The sequence below is a fragment of the Rhinolophus hipposideros genome (assembly GCF_964194185.1).
Source record: "Rhinolophus hipposideros genome assembly, chromosome: 11".
Lineage (NCBI taxonomy): Eukaryota > Metazoa > Chordata > Mammalia > Chiroptera > Rhinolophidae > Rhinolophus > Rhinolophus hipposideros.
The window spans coordinates 74,820,114-74,843,334 of NC_138057.1; the positions used below are offsets into that span (position 1 = coordinate 74,820,114).

The 23,221-nt window shown below is 36.5% G+C and overlaps 1 protein-coding gene across 21 annotated transcripts in view; it reads left to right on the top strand.

Annotated features, from left to right (window-relative positions):
- GAPVD1 (GTPase activating protein and VPS9 domains 1) overlaps nt 1–23,221 on the top strand; it is a 74,507-nt gene that overhangs the window by 14,375 nt on the left and 36,911 nt on the right. For 19 of the 21 annotated variants that reach the window (XR_013994498.1, XR_013994499.1, XR_013994500.1 and 16 more), the window contains exons 2-4: nt 1,904–1,948; nt 19,762–19,979; nt 20,971–21,814. Coding sequence is in view for 17 of the 21 variants with exons in the window: in XM_081067211.1 (XP_080923337.1) it covers nt 19,795–19,979; nt 20,971–21,814 (1,029 nt within the window). In the remaining 4 variants the exon portion in view is untranslated. The remainder of the gene's footprint in view (nt 1–1,903; nt 1,949–19,761; nt 19,980–20,970; nt 21,815–23,221) is intronic. The other 2 variants (XM_081067209.1, XM_081067202.1) reach the window with 1 other exon arrangement.

Here is a 23,221-nt window from a genome sequence, read left to right on the forward strand (position 1 = left end):
AGTTAGGAGCACGGAGCTCTAACCGCCTGAGCCACTGGGCCGGCCCGATACCTGTAATTTTAATTTAAAGAGTAGGAGCAACTATGACAGCGTTAACAGTTAATTCTGGAAGACAGAACACAAGTGCTGAATCATTCTTTGTACCTTTCCCTATTTTCTGTTGATTTCTTTTTAATCCATAACTTTTAAATATGTTTTCCCAACTTGAAAATTGTAAGCCTACAGAAGAGTTGAAAGTAATGCAATAAACACTCAACATTCTTCACCTAGATTCGGTAATTGTTAACATTTGCCTTGTTTGCTTTGTGAAGAACAAGTAGACACATATTTTGCTGAACCATGTGCGGGTTAGATATAGATACCATCAGGACACCCTTCCTCCAAATACTTTAGGATGTATTTCCCAAGAACAAAGACTTTCTTCTACATATCTACAATTCAGTTGTCACCCTCAAGAAATTTAACATGGATGTAATATTACTTTATATATATATATCCAATTTCCTCAGTTGTCCCAATGCTGTTCTTAGTTTTTCAGTTTTTATTTTTGACCCAAGATTCGATTAAGGACCTTGTATTTAGTTGCCTGCTTGAATCTAGAGTTGTTTTTAAGCCATTTTTGGGTTTACCATGACAATAAACATCCAGACCAAGTTTTGTGGGATGCTCCTCAAATTGGATTTGTCTGAACATTGCTTCAAGATCAGATTCAAGTTAAACATTTTTCGCTGGAATGACATGTAGGTGATTTTAGGTTTCTCTGTGTTATCACACATCAGAGGCATGACATATCAGTGTCATTATTGATGTAAATTTGATCATTTGAATAAAGTAATGTCTACTAGATTTATATTGTAAAGGCACCTTTTTTTCCCTTTGTAATTAATAAGTAATTTGTGGAGTGATAATTTTTTAAAACTTTCTGAAAGTCATGAGTTGTTAATAGATGTGCCAGTGTAAAGGGTCAAGAAAATTTAGCTTGGAGATAACTTCTGCTAAATGGGAGAGTAGGAGATCAGGGAATGGCTGGTGGAGGAGATGACGTGAACTAGACCTTAAATCATAGATGTAATTGGCTGTAGGGATATTGGAGAAGGGCTCCAGATGAAGGGAGCAACTTGTACAAAACCAAGGACAGGTTTTGTAAGTTAAATAGGAATCATCCAAGTCTTTCTCCCTCTTTCACTCTTCCTCTCTCCCTCCCTTCCTCCTTCTACAGTGAAATTGCTCACAGGGAATCTGAAGTCAGTATACTGGAGAAGAACCAGAGAGCAAACAAATCTAGTTTTGACTTCCTTCTTTGTCACGTAATAGTTGAATGATTAGGCAGTAAGTTATTTGACTTTTCTGAATTTGTTTTCCCATCTGTAAAATGGAGGTGATAAATACCTTTCACATAGGATTAAGTCTAATAATAATAATGACATATGACACGCATCAGCAGCATGGCTTTTACTCAGTAATTGCTTAGTTATCTTTTGGTGCTCCAGCTTTCAATCTACTTCCACTCTTTTCCATCTTGATACCACATCCCTGACTTTAAAACAAGCCCTACTCTTCTGGTGCCTTCTTAGCCACTATCATAATGCTGTCATTTCCCACTTCACGCAGTTGGCTTCACTGTGAATTTGTGAGCTGCTTTCCAATGATGGCCCAGTGCTTACCACCTTACAAAGTGATTCTACTTGATAATGGCATTCTGGAAATTGCAACAATATGTGTGAACTTTTTTTTTTAGATCCAACTCATAATACAACATTTGCCACTTTTTAAATGTGGTGTGTTTCAGTTTAAATTAGGTTATTTGGAAAAATTATCCATAATATTTGTAGAAAGTTAAAGGGGGAAAGTGGATATATCCCAATGGTAAGACTTTTCACTTTATTGTTTAATTTTTTTTTAGGAGTCAGTGTGTTGGAGAGAGTTGGTTACACTAGGATTCTCCAAGGTAAAGTATTTTTTGTGTGTGTGTATATAAAAGCCCAGTATAGGTGGGATCCTTCTTACTTGCTTCGGAAAGACCAGTATTTGAAAAGAAAATTTCTCAAATGGTTAATTAAATGTTTTCGCTTTCAACTTTTTGTTTTTTCACCATACACATTTTCTACTCTGGAATTAATTTTTTCTTGGGAAAGAAGGATTTCAGTCATGTAATTTTTTATACTTGTACTGCCTACACTTTTTTGCATAGAATTGTTTGGGGCTTTAACTCTTTAAGTAATCCTTATTAAGATATTTTCATTTGTAAAGTAACTAGGACCAATAATTTCTGTATCATGTATGCATTTTAGAAGAAGCTTTAGGCTTCTATTTGATTTCTGGTTTTTAAAATTATAGGCAATTAAAATTTCTTTCTTTATGCCTACCTCTCTTTTCTGATTTTTCAGAATGTTTTAGTTTGTGTTAGGATTTTGTAAAAACGTTTTCAGAAAGGCAGTTCTTCATTGTTTCTAAGCTGAAACCCGGTTTTGAACTCTACAATGCCATGGTTCAAAGAAGTGTTGACTATTTGTTGATACTGCAAGTTCTCTTATTTAATATATATGAATGAGTGGTTGAGCAAATGTTTAAAAAATACAGACTTTCTAGACGGTCTCTATAATGTCTTTTTTTTAAAAATTTGGAGATGAAACTTCAATGTATACACCTTTTTCGTAAGCCATTTTTTCAATGCAAGGCTTTACGCATACTGTTGTAACTGTAAAACCAGGCAAGACGTCTGCTCGTTAATCTAAGATGTCTGTCCAAAAGATGCTTGCTTGGTCTTGCTCCCTGAAACGCCAGTACACCCACGCTGCAGACTCGTGGAAAGCATGTCGTCAAACGTGTTCAGTTCTTCTTCCTTTTTTTTTTCCTCATTAATTTGTTTGTAATTTTTTTTCTGTGAGTGTTTGAAAGGATTAAACCATGGTGTTTCTATTAGATATTTTAAAAGACAAAAAAGTTAGTCAAGGGATATTTGCCTGTTTGCTTTTCTTCAGGATCAGAGTCAAATTATGTTCTCAAGCAATCTTAATTTTATGGGGATACATGTATTTTTAAAGTTTTTAGGACTTAGTCTAAATTAACCTATTTTTAACCTACTTTAAACTGTCTCCTTTCACTTTCTAATACAGAACTCAGACCCATCTCTTGATTTTACTTTCATTATTTATAAATCCTGACTACTTGATAAAAATATATTAGGTCTAAAGGTTGTAGCACTTAAGGCAGAATTGCAGAATGTTTACAAATACTGATTTCTGTACCAGAAAAGCTTAGGAAAGAATAGATGAATTCTTTTTGCAAAATTATCTCATTTTCACCACCTCCTTTAGAACCCAAGTAATCTTTGATTTCTTTAAGACAAAGTGCCTCTTAATATCCAACTATTCAAGGTTGTGATGGGCCAACTTGGATTTTGATAGAAAGTGACTTACTAAGCCTCTCTGAGTAATTTTCTGCTCTATCATTTCAAAACATCATCATAATAATAGTAATGATAATAATAGCTATCATTTATCAAGTTCTTTTTCTTTTTCTATGCATTATGTAAACTATTTAAAATTACGAATTCCATGATTCTATGGAGGCATCTTAATGGTCGAGTTCATTTTGAAAAACTATTTTAACCAACTAGATAATTTTTGTGTGTGTCCTTCATGAAGTTCCTTTTAGGTTAACACGCTCAATTATAGTGTTCTTGTTTGAAATTTGATAATAAAAATAAAATTTTGTGAAATATCATTCTTCTAAATGTGATGAAATGGACATGACAGCCTGCTGTTTACATGCTTCTCTTAATTTTGAGGGTGGACACTTGGGTTTTGAAACAGGCTTTACCAGTATTACAGCTCAGCAAAAATGCAGCTGAAGCTCTAAGTTCTCTTTCTGCTACCCCATTTAGTTGTTTTGTACACCCACTGCATTTATGGAAGAAGCTGAGTTTATCCAAGCTTCCTCAAAGCTTGTGGGTGGTTAACTCTTCCTCTCAAAAGTTTGCAGAGGGTTCTAAAGGTTTTAGGTTTTTCTTTAGTTATTTGGTTTATCTTGACCTCCAGATTTATATACTCGTTTGTCTTACTGAGTTGTCATTAGAGATTTTTGAGTAGGAGGAAATTAGATTTGGTGGTATTAATTTCAGACTAATAAAATTAATGGATGTTTATCTAATTGTGAAAGTTCCTGACACTCCCATTTCTGTATTGGGTGCGTATTTTTGTATCATTTATTGCCTTTGGGAAGTAAAGGGATATAATTTTAATGCCATTGCAGTTCTGCTTTTTGGTGTGTAGCTTGTTATTGTTGAACTACATCTAGAAATTAAGAGCTGCGTCCTTTTGGTTGCACTTGAAAATTTTCACATTTTAAATATTATTCCCAGAATTCATCTCGTCCTGAGTAAATGACTGTACCAGCAGATATTTCAGCAGGGATCTTAGTGCCATGTTTTTATGTTTTTCTTCTTCTTTTTAAAAAATTACTAAAGTAGTAAATATTCCTTGTTCAGAAACAAAACAAAACAACTAGAAACAAGGCAAAAAAATGAAAGCTTTTCTTCCCCGCATATACATACCTGTATTAAATGCTTTATAAGTTTTTCTTTTTCCCCGAAAATTAGTTAATACTTGATTAACTTATTCAAATATTAATTGTAGTTAATACTTGAGCTTGTTAAGTGCTTTACATATATTAGTCCATTAAACCCTCACAATGCTATGAAAACACCCTATAAAGTAGGTTCTGTTTTGTGTCCATTTGCCAGTGAAGAAACTGAGGCATGGAGAAGTAAGTAGCCAAAGGATGCACTGCTAGTAAGAGGCCAAACTGAGCTTTGAGCCCAGGAGTCTTGCTCCATGGTTTGTGTTTTAACCTCTGTACTGTCTCTGGGATCTTACTTTGCCTATTGTTTTGCACTTTGCTTTTTTCACTTAATGATACTTGATGGACATCTTTCTGTGGACCTCTGTATCCTCCTTAATAATTACGTAGTATTCCAGGATAGGGGTATACCAAAATTACTTAAGTTAATGTCTTTCAAATTTAATCTTCTGTATTGCCAATCCCATCAGTATTGATTTCAAGTAGTATTTTTAAAAGTCAAGATGTTTGAACTAAAATGGTAAGAATTCATCAGTATTTACTAAATAATGCCTATTGACTGTCCAGATGTTTTGATATTCTCTCAGTTGAGTTGTATAATAAAATCTGGCTTAACTCACAAGCCATTTTTTATACATGGATTCATTATTTTTGTGGTTTGTATTCTTTAGCTCTGGAAAATTAGTAGTGTATTGGGGGTAAAATCAACATCTGTTTGGATTTTATTTATTAACTTTTGGTAGGGTCTAGAATTTTGGTGTTATAACAAGAAGTCTGTTGTGTTAATTTGAATTCTGAGTACTATCTGGCTTTATATTACGTGCATCTTCAAAGTATTGTGTCCTCCCCCCCTTTAAGAGGATATTAAATTGTTTATTCCTTACACATGATAATAGGTGATACACAAGCTTCATTCCCATCATAATTTTATCTGGTACCATAATTCAGTTTAGGTATGTTGCATAGGATGTGCCAGCAATCATTAATAACCAAATAAACTTCATGACTCAGCTTTGGTGACCCTTGGGTGAGCTCCAGGTCACATATAGTAACTGAATTCAACTACACCGATGTTTCTGAGGACAATGGCTTCTGCACCCATGCAGGTTGTAAATAAATTTCAAATGGAACCTGGCAGCACCATGAAGAAATTCTAACTTCACACTGTTGAGGTAATTTACTAAGATGGCTTCAGAGTAGACTGACTTTACGCAGCACATTTTAAAAAATGACACATTTATTCAGCGTCATGATCAGACTAAATCAACAGCATGGATGCAAAAATAAAATATCTGCATTAAAATGCTTTGTTGGAATGCTTTCCACTTTCCACAGAACAGAAACTAAAATAACCTGTTACACAATTAGTCACAAATACAGTCCTCGAGTTTTTTGCCTGTACACAGGAGTCCTGTCTAAAACATGTCTTCTTTGTAGCAGCTAGGCCCCGCCACCACTGTGCTTGGCTGAGTTCACAAATCTTTTGTAACCTGGAGCTTCCCTGTCACTTCTCTGGCTCTCCTCTCCTGCTAAGCTTTGTTTCCTGGCAGTAATTAAAACCTTCTGCCACTGCCATAGCTACTGCTGCTGCTGGAACTGCCACAGCCACCTTGGTTTTGTGGTTTGGCAAAGCATTGGCCTCTATAGGAGCCAGAGCTTCTGCCTCCAAAGTTTCCTCCTTTCAGGGGTCCAAAATTTGAAGATTGATTGTTGTACTTGCTGAAATCATTGTAGCTCCCACCACCTCCAAAATTACTTCCATCATTACCAAGCCCATTAAAGCCACCTCAATCACTGATGTTCCTTCTATGACCAAAGTTGTAGTTCCCACCAAAACCACCTCCTCAATCACCATTGAAGTTTCCAGAACCACTTAGCCCCCTTTTTCTGGAGGAAGCACTAGCCGTCTCTTGCTTAGATAGAGCTTTCCCTACTGCATAGTCATGGCATTCAGTGTGGTATTTGTGACTGGCAGTCTTGTCTCCAGAGTCATGGCCATCAAAGGTGACAAAAGCAGAGTCTCTTCGTGCCACTGCCTCGGCCAGTCATGATTTCAGTCACTTAAGTTTTCCCACACTGTTCAAAATCACCTCTTAGGCGATGTGCTTCAGTGTCTTCTTTAATACCACTGAAAAAAGTCTTTTCCACGGTTAGGTGGGCAGCAGGTGTTTGAGGATCTTCTCCTGAGACGGCCCTCTGGTTCCACAACACTCCATCCACCTTCTGTGGCCTTGCCTTTATGGCTGCGTCCACTCCCTTCGCGGTGGCTTAGGTGACAAACCCAAAGGGTCTGGAGCGCTTGGTGTTTGGATCTCTCATCACCACACAGTCTGTGAGGTTCCCCATTGCTCAGAAGAGTCATCAATTGTTTCAAAGCTCAAACCTCCGATGAAGACTGTCCACAGCTGTTGGGCTCTTTGGGAGACTCTGACTTAGACGTGACGACCGTGAGAGGGGAGATGTAAACGATGCTTGCTCAGCCGCGTCCACGGACAGAAAGGCCTTTTATTTTTTTTTTATTTTTATTTTTATTTTTTTTTATTAATTTTATTGGGGTGACAATTGTTAGTAAATTTACATAGATTTCAGGTGTACAATTCTGTATTACATCGTCTATAAATCCCATTGTGTGTTCACCACCCAGAGTCAGTTCTCCTTCCATCACCATATATTTGATCCCCTTTACCCTCATCACCCACCCCCCACCCCCTTACCCTCTGGTAACCACTAAATTATTGTTTGTGTCTATGAGTTTTTGTTTCTCATTTGTTTGTCTTGTTCTTTTTGGTTTATATACCACATATCAGTGAAATCATAGGGTTCTCTGCTTTTTCTGTCTGACTTGTTTCACTTAGCATTATTCTCTTGAGATCCATCCATGTTGTCACAAATGTTCCTATATCATCTTTCCTTAACGCCGAATAGTATTCCATTGTGTATATGTACCACAACTTCTTTATCCATTCATCTATGGAAGGACATTTTGGTTGTTTCCATGTCTTGGCCACCGTAAACAAAGCTGCAATGAACATTGGCGTACACGTGTCTCTATAGAGAAATGCTTTTATATTTTTGGGGTAGATACCCAGGAGAGCGATTGCTGGGTCATATGGTAATTCTATTCGTAATTTCTTGAGGAACCTCCACACTGCCTTTCATAGCGGCTGCACCAGTCTGCATTCCCACCAACAGTGTATGAGAGTTCCTTTTTCTCCACAGCCTCTCCAACACTTGTTACTATTTGTTTTGTTGATGAAAGCCATTCTGACTGGGGTGAGGTGATATCTCATTGTGGTTTTCATTTGCATTTCTCTGATGATTAGCGATGTTGAGCATTTTTTCATATGTCTATTTGCCATTTGTATATCCTCTTTGGAGAAATGTCTCTTCAGGTCCTCTGTCCATTTTTCAATTGGGTTGTTTGTTTTTTTGTTGTTGAGTTTCATGAGTTCCTTGTATATTTTGGATATTAGCCCCTTATCAGAGGAACTGTTTGCGAAAATCTTCTCCCATTCAGTTGGTTGCCTCATTATTTTGTCAATAGTTTCTTTTGCTGTGCAGAAGCTTTTCAGTTTCATATAATCCCATTTGTTTATTTTAGTTTTTACTTCCATTGCCTTTGGAGTCAAATTCATAAAATGCTCTTTGAACCCAAGGTCCATAAGTTTAGTACCTATGTTTTCTTCAATGCAGTTTATTGTGTCAGGTCTTATGCTTAAGTCTTTGATCCATTTTGAATTAATTTTGGTACATGGTGCCAGATAGCAGTCCAGTTTCATTCTTTTGCACGTAGCTATCCAATTCTGCCAGCACCATTTATTGAAGAGGCTGTCTTTCCTCCATTGTATGTTTTTAGCTTCTTTGTCAAAAATTATCTGTCCATATTTATGTGGTTTTATTTCTGGGTTCTCAATTCTATTCCATTGGTCTATGTGTCTGTTTTTCCGCCAATACCAAGCTGTTTTGATTATTGTAGCCCTGTAGTACAAGGAAAAATCAGGGAGTGTGATACCTCCAGTATTGTTCTTTTTTTTTAATATTGCTTTGGCTATTCGGGGTCTTTTGTGGTTCCAAACAAATCTGATGATTTTTTGTTCAATTTCTTTAAAAAATGCCATTGGGATTTTAATGGGGATTGCATTAAATCTGTATATGGCTTTGGGTAATATGGCCATTTTGACTATGTTGATTCTTCCAATCCATGAGCACGGAATGTCTTTCCATTTCTTTGTGTCTTCTTCAATTTCTTTCAAAAATGTCTTATAGTTTTCAGCATATAAATCCTTCACATCCTTGGTTAAGTTTATTCCTAGGTATTTTATTCTTTTTGCTGCAATTGCAAAAGGAATTGTTTTTTCTATCTCTTTTTCTGAGATTTCATTGTTGGTATATAGGAAAGCAATGGACTTTTGTACGTTGATTTTGTAGCCAGCAACTTTACTATATTCACTGATTGTTTCTAATAGCTTTTTGGTGGAGTCTTTAGGGCTTTCTATGTATAGCATCATGTCATCTGCAAAGAGTGACAATTTAACTTCTTCATTCCCAATTTGGATGAGAAAGGCCTTTTATTATTATTTTTTTAAATTTACTTTTCGATTACTGTTGACATATATTAGTTTCAGGCGTACAAAACAACACAGTGATTAGACATTTATTTATATACCTCACAAAGTGGTCACCTCAATAAGTCTATTACCCATCTGACACTGTACATAGTTACTACAATATTATCGACTGCATTCACTTGCTGTACTTTACGTCCCCTTGACTTTTTTTCCCAATTATAGTTGACATTCAGTATTATTTTGTATTAGTTTCAGGTGTACAGCGTAGTGGTTACACATTTATATAATTTATGAAGTGATCCCCCCTATATGTCCAGCACCCACCTGGCACTATACAGAGTTTTTACAATATTATTGACTATATTCCCCATACTGTATTTCACATTCCCATGACTATTTTGTAACTACCAATTTGTACTTCTTAATCCCTTCACCTTTTTTACCCAGCCTCCCAAACCCCCTTCCATCTGGTAACCATCAGTTTGTTCTTTGTATTTGTATCTATGAGTCTGTTTCTGTTTTGTTTGTTCCTTTATTCTGTTCTTTAGATTCCACATATAAGTGAAATTACATAGTTTAGTAGTGTGTCTTTCAATTCTCTGTCCTTGTGCCAGGAATATTTGGTACTAAGTCATTCTTCTACAAAGTTTTACTCTTGTTTCAAATGTACCAGCTAACGATATTAAAGTATCACTTGTTTCCATTTTTATCCTCATTGATATGCATTTCTTAATTGTGAGGAAATATCTTTGTGGCCCATTAATAATTATTTCAAATATACTCATTGGAAGGTTAGTAGTTGTTTTCAACTTAAATTTAGTTATTGTTCTTTAATCATTTTGGAACTGAGTTAGCAGGAGCCTGGCTAATTCCTAACTGGAGCATTGCTCTTAATCATTCAGTCATTTATATATTATTTATAAATTCAAACATTTATTCAGCACCTGCTAAATATCAGTCCCTCTGTTAGGGAACGGGGATACCAAGAGGATTATGTTTCAGAGAACTTGAAGTATTGTTGAGAAAACAACATTTTATTGCAAACAGTGCAAAATGCTATGTTAGAAATGAGCCCAGATGAGAAAGAATGAGTCAGGAGACCAGTCAGTAAAGGCTCCTGGGTTTCGGTTGAGCCTGGGTGCCTAAGTGGGATTTAACAGGCCAGTGAAAGGAGTGGCAAAAGATTAAATAGAGGGTGGATAGAAATCTGGTCTGTGAAAACTACTTGCAATTGTCATTAGAATGTCATGTCTCCCTAAGAATGTGGGCCCCTCAAGAGCAGACCCTACCTGTCTTGTTCATCAGTGTCTAGCACACATTGCAGATGTTTAATAAACATTTGTTGAAGGAAATGTGGTAAATAAAACTGACTGCGCTTTTCTGTCCATTTTTTTTGGAAAGAGATGAGCTCATTATTTTTAATACCTGACAATTTTTAGATCATGTGGCTTAACAAAACATTGTAAAATGAGTAAGAAATTGTTCCTTTGCTGAAGGAGACAAGTCTTGTTAAGGGGGAAACACATGCAGACAAATCCTTGTAATTCCAACATGATTATTTATATTCATAAAAAAGTATTTGCAAGGAACAGCCATCTCTTGTGTGGATTGGTTAGATCCCCGAAAGTGGTGGGTAATATAAATCCTCAAATTAAAATTACTTGATTGATAAAAGCCAACATTGTAGTAGGTCATCTGAAAATGGCAGTCATGTCCTTTTTTGCCCTATCACATTAATACGAATATTATATAAGTACTATGAGGGAAAGTGCCTATATAATGAGCGAAAAAATTACTGACAGTTCTGTCAAGGAGTAGTCAGCAATATATAAAAATGTTTCCTGTGCTTAATCCTTGAGTTGCATAATTTTTCCCAAATCTTCATGCTACTTGTACTGTTATTTAATGTCTTTTTTTATGGACACACTTTAAAATATTTTTAAAGAAACTTTATGTTGCTACCATAATGAAAGGCTAACATCTCTTACCCTAAATAGAAAGCAACTAAAATATAATAAAAACAAAACAATGTTATAAAACCTAGCTAGCTACTGTTGGCAGAAGGTGCTGAGTTTGGTGCCTGCTATCCTTTAATTAAAGGAGAGATTAGCAGGTATTAGGGAAGTGTTGAAGACAAATTGGCACCTTGCTTAGATTTTCTCCATGATGTAAACAGGACTGAAAGGGTTTGAAAATGGAGTAACTTTCCCTCCTGTGGTTCAGTGTTGTTTAGCGTCATAGGGGAGGAAAAGATGCAGTCTGGGTGGGAGCAGTTCCCCAGAGCTTCACAGAAGGAAGAGATTTGGAGGCTGGACCTTAAAAGATAAATCTGAGTTCACTTGAAAATAGGGAGGATATGGTCCTTTTAGGCGTGAGCAATAGCATCTGCAAATGTGGAAGACTTTAGGATATACCGTGTTTCCCCAAAAATAGGGCCAGGTCTTACATTAATTTTTGCTCCAAAAAACACATTAGGGCTTATGTTTAGGGAATGTCATCCTGAAAAATCATGCTAGGGCTTATTTTCCGGTTAGGTCTTATTTTCGGGGAAACACGGTAGTATGGCAGCAACATCTGATTTGGGGGAACTGGGGAAATGTTGGGAGATAGGTAGGAAATGTAAAAAGCAGGGTTTACGGGATTAACCCCTAATAACTTTTTCTAAACTTTCACGTATCCTTATAAAGTCGTTTCTTTCATAGGATTTGAGGGAATTTAGTTTATTTATTTAGTCCTAAAGTCCAACTAAACCCGACTTTGTCAGACAGTTGAAACTTTCAAAGAAAGGGGAGTTGTCCAGATACTGATTTATATATTAATAATAGTTGAATGAGTGGGAAGATTGGAAGTGACCCTGACCATAAATTAAAGCTGGGTGAGCCAGATACACCTGGATTTTAGTCTCAGCTTTGCCAGTTTTTAATTTGACTTTGGGCAAATTATTTAATTTCCTCAGTTTTCTCATCAGTGAAATGTGCATAAGAGCATCTACCTTTCAGGAGTGTTATACAAATTAAATGAGAATATCCATGTAAAGCACCTGTGCCTAGTACATGACACACCTATACTGTATGGGAGTTATTCTTCTTTTTATTCCTTTGCACCCATATATTTTACTTCCACCTATCAATTGAAATTCTCCTCAAGTTCAACCATTACTATTTACAAGGGCTTTTTTAAAAAGTTTGTTAAGTGGAAATTAATATAAAAACTAGTTTTTCTTAAACAATTCAGGGTAGGAAACAGATTTGCTTTCCTTCAGTTGACCAGGAATTAGTACAAAATGTAATGTAGCCATGGGAATTTTGTGTTTTAAAGTTTCTGTATTTCATTCTGATCATAGTAAACTGGAAGAAAAAATGTATTTTAGTGTGATAGTTTAACCATTACTGATAATGTTAACCAGATGTTGATGGTACCATATGACACATGGTAATCCTTTTTCTAGATGACAGTTGTTGGATGTTGTGATAAATTAGTGTTCAAATGTTTTCCTAAGTTTGTGTACTTTTTCTTACTGAACAATGTTTGCTAAATTGGATACTTGGACTTAGAAGTTTATTATTTGTGCAATTTAGATTTTTTTAAAAAGATTTTAATTGGGGAAGGGGAACAGGACTTTATTGGGGAACAGTGTGTACTTCCAGGACTTTTTTCCGTCAAGTTGTTGTCCTTTCAATCTTAGTTGTGGAGGGTGCCGTTCAGCTTCAAGTTGTCCTTTCAGTCTTAGTTGTGGAGGGCGCAGCTCAGCTCCACGTCCAGTTGCCGTTTCTAGTTGCAGGGGGCGCAGCCCACCATCCTTTGTGGGAGTCGAACCAGCAACCTTGTGGTTGAGAGGACGCCCTCCAACCAACTGAGCCATCCAGGAGCTCAGTGGCAGCTCAGCTCCAGGTGCCGTGTTCAATCTTTAGTTGCAGGGGGCGCTGCCCACCATCCCTTGCCGGAGTCAAGGAATTGAACTGGCAACCTTGTGGTTGAGAGGACACGCTCCAACCAACTGAGCCATCCGGAAGGCAGCTCAGCTCAAGGTGCCATGTTCAATCTTAGTTGCAGGGGGCGAAGCCCACCATCCTTGCGGGACTCGAGGAATTGAACTGTCAACCTTGTGGTTGAGAGCCCACTGGCCCATGAGGGAATCAAACCAGCAGCCTACGGAGTTAGGAGCACGGAGCTCCAACCACCTGAGCCACCGGGCCGGCCCCTAAAATTTTTTAAATAGACTTTATTTTTTAGAATAGTTTAAGATTTATAGAAAAATTGAGATGATAGTACAGGGAGTTCCCATATAGCCAGCACCAAGTTGCTTCTATTATTAACATCTTCCATTAGTGTGGTATATTAAAATCAGTGAAGCAATATTGATATACTGTGATGAACTAAAGTTCATACTTTATTCAGATTTCCGTAGTATTTACCTGGTGTCCTTTTTCTGTTCCAGGATCCCAGTCGGGATAACTTAGTAATGTGGTAATTACATGTCATTATTTGTGTTATTTTTAACTGGATCCTCTTAAGTTAGACATTAATTTATTTGCAATGGATGCTTTATTCTCAGATTTCAAAGCCGTACCTCCATATGGCATATTATGTTGCTAAAAATGCTCTTAAATTGAAAGTAGTTGGCCTTCACTTTTAATAAGCCTTTACCAGTGTAGGTTCCATAATATTAGCAAGTAGTCTTTAGTTATGACTTTGATATGTCCCACTTATTTTCATGGGAAGTTTCGTTTTGTCAGTTCAGTCATGCAGTGGACCTGGAGTCTGTTTCATTGTGTCCTAGCGAAATGATAAAAATTATCCTACCTTTTAAGTGCCAAGAATAATGAGGTCCTACATTGTGCAGTCATTTACACTTTATAGTCATCTCACATGAACTGTACAATTTAGCGAGTGAAGTAGATAAGGACATTATCCCAATTTTGAAGATGAGGAAACAAACGTAGGTGACTAGCCACAGATCACATTGGCCGTGGGTGTCAGAGCCGTTTTAAATGCCTCAGATCTTCAGACTGCAGCTTTGGTGTCTTCTGCTGACTTATTTGAAGCAGTCTCTATATAAAATAAGAAAGTAGCCAGTGGTCTTTTTTTGACTCTCTTACAGTTATTCCTGAATTTATTAGATTAATAAAGAGATGAACAGTTTGTTTACTTGAAGTCTAGCTGTGTCTTAGAGTTTAGAACTGTTAGATACATATTAACTTGGGATGCCTTTGATTAGAAATTTTCAACACAGAAAACGTGAAACATGATTCTCATCCCATAAAACATTTGAAATAAGTTGTTCTACTTTAGAGTCCTTCTCTTGAGTCACAGGAGTTTGTTCAGGGATAGTTGCTAACGTTCATAGTGCATGTATCCTCTTTGGAACTTTTCATGTATTTTCTAAGTTACACATTTCACCTTATCAGGCTATGCTTCCTCTCTGTGCTCTGTGTTACAGTAGGTATGTTTGCTTATCAGGAGTTGGCAAACCTTTTCTGTAAAGGGCCAGATAGTAATATTTTAGCTTTGGGGGCGATATGGACCCTGGCAACTGTTCAGCTCTGCCATTGGAGCATGAAAGCAGTCATAGATCATATGCAAACAAATGGGCATGACTGTTCCAATAAAACTTTATGTATACAAATAGGCAGCTGGATCAATCTGGCCCCCAGGCCATAGTTTGCCAGCCCCTACTGTGTACCATTGTGCAAAGATACAGAACCAGTGTGTTTCACTCGTTCAACTAAAATCTCCCCACCGTGCCCTCAGTGATAGTCTTCATAACATGAGTTGAAAAGCTTAAAATCTGATTTAACATACATAAGTATAATTGATTTGTAGAATTGTAATAAGTGGAACCGAATTTAAGATTACAGATTTTCAAAGTCTAATTTTTAGCCACTCCAAAATGAAATGATCTAACTTAGAAAATGATCACATGTTTCAGGAAAAACAGTTCTTGTTGTGACTGACACGAACAGAAATACAGGGCAGGCTACGTGAACACCTGGTGATCCAGGGTAGATGTCGGTGGAGCTGGCTGTAAGGGTGGAGAGCAGGAAAAGGAAGGGAAGACCCTCTTGCCAAATACAGGAGTTTTCTGGGGTTTCCATTTGACTCCTGCAGTTGTTTTGAAATAGTGATCTATTAGGTATTATTATTTGTGTGTGTGGTATTATTTTTTTCAAAATGTATGACCCAGTAGACTTGGTGCTACTTGAATTGAGCTCAGTTAACATGTTTGAGCTTCTTCTACCTGCCATCAGCTATGCCAGGACAGAGTTGAGTGATTTCTTTCCCTTAGTGTTTACCATCTAATGGGAGAGACAGAGATGTAATGTCATTATACTCTGGCATGCGCTATGTTATATAAAATAGTGATCAGAGTCTGAATTTAATTTAGCTAATTAAACTGGGGGCAAAAATATATGTCAAAGTAAATTCACGTTTTAAATCTCTTGCGTTTTCCCCAGTAGTTTACTGACACTTTCCTGTGTGTGGTAATGAGAGGATTATACACTTATTCAATGATTTTATTTTTAAAGTATTGTTTTGGAGGGTTATTTGACAGCATTCTGACTGGCTCATTAAAGGAAGGAAAGCAATAAAGCTTATAATTCTTGAATTTGATTAAATAAAAAAGTTCCTAGCAAGTTTGTCTAGTGTTCTAGGTTTCTTTGCAAAATAAACCTAGGTCTTTGCAAAAATGTCTGAAGACTTTTGGGACTGTTGAAGGGTTTAGAAGTGAGTTCTTTTTTAGATTAGGTGGAGCATTACTTTCAAGAGTTAATTTTTTTAAGTGAAGCTACGTTTGAAGGTTTTAATTTCTAAATTGCATAAATTGGTTCATATTTTGCTGTGACATTGGAAACTAATGTGTCCTCTCTATCTTGAACTGTATTTTGGTGGTAATTAGACTGTGAGCTCCTTGAGATTAGGGGACCTGGCTAGGCATCAGAAAAACTCAATAATGTATCTGTTGAATTAAATTATATTACAACAGCAAGAAGGGCACAATTTGAGAATTTCTAAAATACTTTTTCCTATCTTTTTATTACAAAAATTTTCTGACACAGAAACTGTTGAAGGATAGTATGGTGATCACCATATACCTACCACCAGATTGAACAGTTTACATTTTGCTCCACTTTTAAATCTCTTGGATTTTTTTTTCCTGAGCCATGTGCAAGTAAGTTGCAAACACCCTCATACTTTACTTCCACATACTTGAGTGTGCACCTCTTAAAAATAAGATATTCTTCTGTTTAACCACAAGCTTTCTGAGTCTTTCTTGTGGAGACCAGGGTAATAATAAGAGTACTGTATTGGCTCTTTCACCTTTCACCTGTGTGTGGCCTGGTGCAAGTTATTTGATACCCTGACCTCAGTTTCCTTAGCTGCAAAGTACCTATGTCAGAGGAACCTTAGGACGATTAAGTTTGTAAAGGTCTTAGAACCATACCAGAAACAATTTTCAGTTTATAAAGTGGTGAAGAACTACACTCACCCTTGTCCCTAATTGGCAACTTCTACCTCACCTTCCCTATTTGTAGGTGTCTAAAAAAATGTCATATTTTCTACCTCCTAAGATCTCTGAAATTCGTCCTGTTCTTCCCATTGCTACTGCAACATTTCTTGCCTGTCAACAATTTCTTAATCTCTCATCTAGCTCCATCCCCTCCTCATTCTTTTCCTTACCACCAGAATTTATATTCTCAAATACTAATTTAATTATGTTAATTTCCTATTTAAAACCTACACTGCAAAGCCCACGTTTCTTCACTCGGGCTTCTGTGTACCTTCTGTCTCTGTAGCCTTATCTGTCATTATACACTCCCTCCCCACACCACCTCACTCTTAACACATGCTGACACACATGCCCCCAGTCTGGAGCAAGCCACGGGTAGTGCTCTAACTACACTGTGTCACACGCCTCTGTGCCTTGGCTGGTTGGCTTCCTCTGTCTGGACTTCTGCCCCCACCTACCATCCTCTTTATGTCTGGCAGATACTTACTTGTCTTTTAAGACTGGCTGCAGGTATGTAACTCCTCAGTCATTCCTTCTCTTTTGTCCCTACTCTGGATGGTACGTAATATTATGGGTAGCATAATATTCATAACATTTTCAAGCAGCCATTTACTTGCATGTCGGCCCCATTCTACTAGATTAAAAAGTCCTTGCGGTCACACACTAGGTTTTATTCTTTTTTGTATCCCTAGTACCTAATATATTGCTTGTACCAGGCACAAAATAAATGTAGATATTGTGTCCACATTCTGTGGATGAAAAAAACCTGAGGTTCAGAGACTATATATTATGTACCGAAAGTAACAGAACTAATGGATGAAGCATACAGATCTTTAAGAGCCCCTTTCAGTACTGTTTTCATTAACTGTAATACTTCTCATAATTACATCCATTTGTTCAATGATTCTGTTCATAGTCTGTGATTTAGAGCCCCCTAGAGGATGTGAGAATTCCCTCATGGAAGTCTAGAATCATATATGCGTCTTCTGTTGACTCAGTTATTTAATAAGATTATGTATGTATGTGTATGCATGTCACCATTTGTTTTGAATGTGCACAGATGTTTCTGTGACTAATAGTGAATCATCTTGGGGAAGTAGACATATTTATATCTTTTGAGAGGAAAGCAGTATGAGGGCCCTAACCATACAGGAGATTTGGAATAACAGCTTTGCATAGTTTGCTAGGGAATTGATAAGGTACAAGGAAGTATTTTTTGAAAGCAGTTAAATTCAGATTAAATAGTAATATCTGAAATTTTCCTAGTCAACAGTAGTTCATTAAAATAAGAGTTTAAAATTTTCTGAAATCAAACTTAATTAAAAATTGTTACATTTATTTCTTTAAATAAGTTAGCTTTAAATACACTTTCAGCTGCTGCCCTAGTGTTTCTTTTTTTTTTTGTCTTAGCACCAAAAATATTTATTTTATACATTGGAATGTATTTTCATTGGATCCTTAGTTTATCTTCTCGTTTAGAATCTTAATTCACTACAAATTGTATTTTATCAATTCCAAATAGATATATTAAGGTCACTTGAATCTGATTGGCTAGGACAACTATTTTCCAGCTTTATTGAGATATAATTGAAACATAACATATACTTAAGGTGTACAAAGTAATGATTTGCTACACGTATGTATTGCAAAATGTTTACCACACTAAGTTTAGTGAAACACATCTTTCACTTCCCATAATTATTTTCTTGTGTTGTTATGGTGAGAACATTGAAGCTCTATTTTTTTTTAATTGGGGAATATTGGGGAACAGTGTGTTTCTCCAGGGCCCATCAGCTCCAGGTCCTTCAATCTAGTTGTGGAGGGCGCAGCTCAGCTCCAGGTACACCGGTAACCCTATTGTTGAGAGCTTGCACTCTAACCAACTGAGTCATCCGGCTGCCCAAAAGCACTATTCTTACACTTTCAAGTATACAATCATAATGTTTAATTCTTAATGAGAAGTATTTTTCTCACTTAATGACTGCCTGCTATCTGGACACAGCGTTGTATTCTGTTATCTGGGCCAAAGACACTTCTATTGTTGAGCATACAAAACATTTGTGGTTTGGCAGGCATTCTAGATTCAAGAGTATAGCTTAAATAATACTGCTTTAAAATATGTGTGCTATTTTAATCAGTTTGTTTAGCTACTAGATAAACAAGAATTGTGTGATATCATTCATTCCTTTGGCAAATATTTATTCAAGTCCTACTGTGAACCAGGCTCTTCCCTCAGCTCTGAAATTTCAGCCGTGAGTGAACAGAACAGACAAGCCTTAGCCCTAGTGGCCCTTACCTTTTAGTAGGGGCGCCAAACTCTAAGCACGGTGAACATGCAAGTAGATATCTGTAATATAATGCTAGATGGGGGCAAGTGCTTTAAAAAAAAAAGGCTGGACGAGGAATAGGAAGTGATATTTTCTATTTTAGAAAGAATCATCTGAAAAGGCCTCCCTAAATAGACATTGGAGCAGAGAATTGTGAATGAAGTAAGGGCACTAGCCTTGTCAAGTTATCTGGAGGAATAGCCTTCCAGACAGAGGGATCAGCAAATGCAGAGGCTTTGGACGATTTCCAGTAGGGGAAGCGCATGATCTGACTGAAGTTTGAAGGATACTGTATGCTATGTAGAGAGCAGACTCGAGTAGTATACGAAAGGAAGCAGGGAGATCAGTTAGGAAGTGGTGGTTATAGACCTTCCGGTGACAGATGATGGAGGTAGTGAGTAGTCAGATTTGAGATGTATTTTGAAGCTAAGAGTCAACAGAATATGTTGATTGATTGCAATGTGAAAGAGAGCAGTCAAGGAAACTCCAGTGTTAATAAGTAGACACTGGACTTGAAGGATATACACAAGGTTTTTGCAATGTTTATCTCTGAGCAGTGGCCTTATTAGGAGCTTTTTTTCTTTTCTTATCTGTATTTACCAATTTTTCTATACTGAATCTGTAATGCTTCTATAATTAAAAAAATATAGATTATTTAAAATTAGAGTTACCCATGCTACTAAATGTAGCTAATTTTTAATGTGTTCTATCCCTTTTGATTTTGGAAAACAATTTCATTTACATAGAATTTTAAAATTTGTCTTTTTACTCTTAGTGATCAGCCTTTGTACCTTTTCCACATTTGAAGATGGTGAAGCTAGATATTCATACTCTGGCCCATCACCTCAAACAGGAACGCTTATATGTGAACTCTGAGAAACAGCTCATTCAGAGGCTCAACGCAGATGTACTTAAGACAGCTGAAAAGTTGTATCGTACGGCATGGATTGCTAAGCAACAGAGAATTAATTTGGATCGGCTTATCATAACCAGGTAGAGAAAAGATTTTGAAGTCTTAAATTTTATAAACCACTATGAGTCTGTGCTAACTGTAAATACATGAATCTATTTCCAACAAAGTGCCTTGTTTAAGATAGTTTAAATCAACATTAAGGTAAGTCCTTTTGTTTATGAAATCAGTTAAGCACTGTCACAGAGAATTATAACCTAAGCATTAGTATTTTACACCAATTAATTTGCACCAATTTTGTATCCTTTGTACATATACATTTTATTGTTGTAAAGAGTATATTATCATGTGTTCTACGTTTCTCCTAATATAATTTAATATATACATTTCCATGTTTCGCTCTTATATATCTACTTTTCCGTTTTAGAAACCTCATTTTTCACTGTTAATACCTCATTATTCACTTGTTCCAAGAAGCAGTTTTTAACTGTAATAAAAGTTGTAGTAGTGCTGAGGTATAATGTTGAGAAAAGGAGTCAGACACAGAAGAGTACCTACTGTATGATTCCATTTATATGAAGTTCAAAAAGAGGCAGGACCGATCTGATGATAGAAATCAGAATAATGGTTACTTTTTGGTACTTTCCTTTTTCTTTTTTTTTTTTAAATTTATTATTTTTTTTAAATTGAGGAATATTGGGGAACAGTGTGCTTTCCCAGGACCCATCAGCTCTATGTCAAGTCATTGTTTTTTATCTAGTTGTGGAGGGCGCAGCTCACTGGCCCAAGTGGGAATTGAACCCGTGACCTGGGTGTTATGAGCGCTGCGCTCTAACCACTGAGCAAACTGGTCACCCACTTTTTGCTATTTTTCATTGAACCTGATTTAATATGAGGAATTTGTCCTGTTTGGTTTTTTCTTTACACATTCAGATGCTGTTGGTCTAAAAGATTTTAGCAAATCTGAGTGATTTCATTCTGTAATCAGCTCACATTCCATGTTACAGTATAGGATGTGTGTTATATTATTATTGTTGTCAATTTTATTATTTGGCTTGTTTGCTCCTTTTTTAGTGCTGAAGCTTCCCCTGCTGAATGTTGCCAACATGCCAAGATTTTGGAAGATACACAGTTTGTTGATGGATACAAGCAATTGGGATTTCAGGAGACTGCTTATGGAGAATTCTTGAGTCGATTAAGGGAAAATCCTCGTCTTATTGCCTCCTCTCTGGTTGCGGGAGAGAAACTTAATCAGGAGAGCACACAAAGTGTTATTTACACAGTTTTTACCTCCCTCTATGGCAACTGCATTATGCAAGAAGATGAAAGCTACCTCCTTCAGGTTTTGAGATACTTGATTGAATTTGAACTTAAAGAAAGTGACAACCCCAGGCGACTTTTGAGGAGAGGAACCTGTGCCTTTAGCATCTTATTTAAACTTTTTTCTGAAGGACTGTTTTCTGCCAAACTTTTTCTCACAGCAACTTTACATGAGCCAATCATGCAATTGCTCGTGGAAGATGAAGACCATCTGGAAACAGATCCAAATAAGCTAATTGAGAGATTCTCCCCATCTCAACAGGAAAAGCTCTTTGGAGAGAAAGGCTCAGATAGATTCAGGCAAAAGGTTCAAGAGATGGTTGATTCCAATGAGGCCAAACTAGTGACTTTGGTGAACAAGTTTATTGGTTATCTCAAACAGAACACGTACTGCTTTCCACATAGTTTGAGGTGGATCGTGTCCCAGATGTACAAAACCCTTTCCTGTGTAGACAGACTGGAAGTTGGGGAGGTCAGGGCAATGTGTACTGATCTGCTGTTGGCCTGCTTCATCTGCCCTGCAGTTGTCAATCCAGAACAGTATGGAATAATTTCTGATGCTCCAATTAATGAGGTGGCAAGATTCAATCTGATGCAGGTACGCTTTTGCTGTTCATTAATGTGGCATTCAGTCTAAAATCAGTTGATGAGGCAGGGGGCGTGGGGACAGAAAATGTGATGACAGTATTCATAGATTCTTACCATTCCTTTTCCTTAGATTGTCTTAAATATTTGCTGCTTAAGACATAAAAGCAGTCATATTGGGATTAAAAAAATACTGTTGTCATAAAACATTTTACATTAGTTTTTAAATGGAGTCCTCACAAACATGAATGTATAGTTGATTAGACTTTCTGGAACAAGCCCACCATCCCCTTCCCAGGATTTCAAAATCCAGAATGATTGAAAACAAAGAGTCTTTTGTTCTTCATTTGGTGGCAAAACCTAGCCTGAACTAACATGAGCCTCTATAATTTTTCGTTATTCCATGTAGTGTTAATGAGTACTTATGTTTTACTGCAGAAATGTAAATGTGTTTGGTTACAGGATGCTATCCTATATCCTGGACATGTTACACATATGCACTAACCAACTTTGTTAAAATCTCCAAATTTTGAAATACGAAACTCTTCTAGACCTAAGAGTTTCAGAAAGATGATTTTACACCTTTTTTTCCTACTTATCTGAAATACTGAAATCATGTTATTTCTTAAGAGAATCTTTTAGTTATATCTCATCTGTCAGGAATACTGTGGAGACGGAGTTTATTTGGAATAGAATATATCTTTGGATGATTTTTTTTTTTTAAATGATCATTTTTTCATGATCAGTTCTATCACTTTAGGACGTTTAGCAATTAATTATATAGAAATTCCTGAAATAAAATTTTAAATTTTTTATCATCTGTGAAATATTAAATTTATTCTTATGATAAAATAGTTGTAGTTTTTATTTTTGTCATTTTAGCCAAGATTGAATCACATATTTTCAAAATGAGTAAAACGTTGGATTGTCCCAGATACTAAGATGATGCTATATGTTAACTTTCAATAAAGTGTCTTTAAAGGAATGGATTAACAGTTCACTTTTGGCAGTAAGGAACTTGCTCTGTGAATTAATATTTACTTTCCAACCAGCATATGTTTTGTAGGAATTGTTTGCTTTTAAACTTAGGAGGGAAAAAAATTTGCTTTGAGTACTTTGTGAACTATGATGAGGTGTGATCACAAAACACGGTGAATGTTTAAATAAAAATTTATTACAGTAAAAGACACATTGCCATTAATCCTCTTCAAAAGACTCCCCCTCGCTTTAAACACACTTATCCCATCACTCTTGCCACTTTCTGAAGCAGCTCTGGAAGTCCTCTTTCCTGAGTGTCTATAGTTGCGCTGTCATGGCTGCCTCCATGTCCTGAATCGATTCACAACATTTATCTTTCATGGTCATTTTGACTTTGGGGAAGAGCTAGAAGTCACATGGTGCCAGATCCGGTGAATAAGGT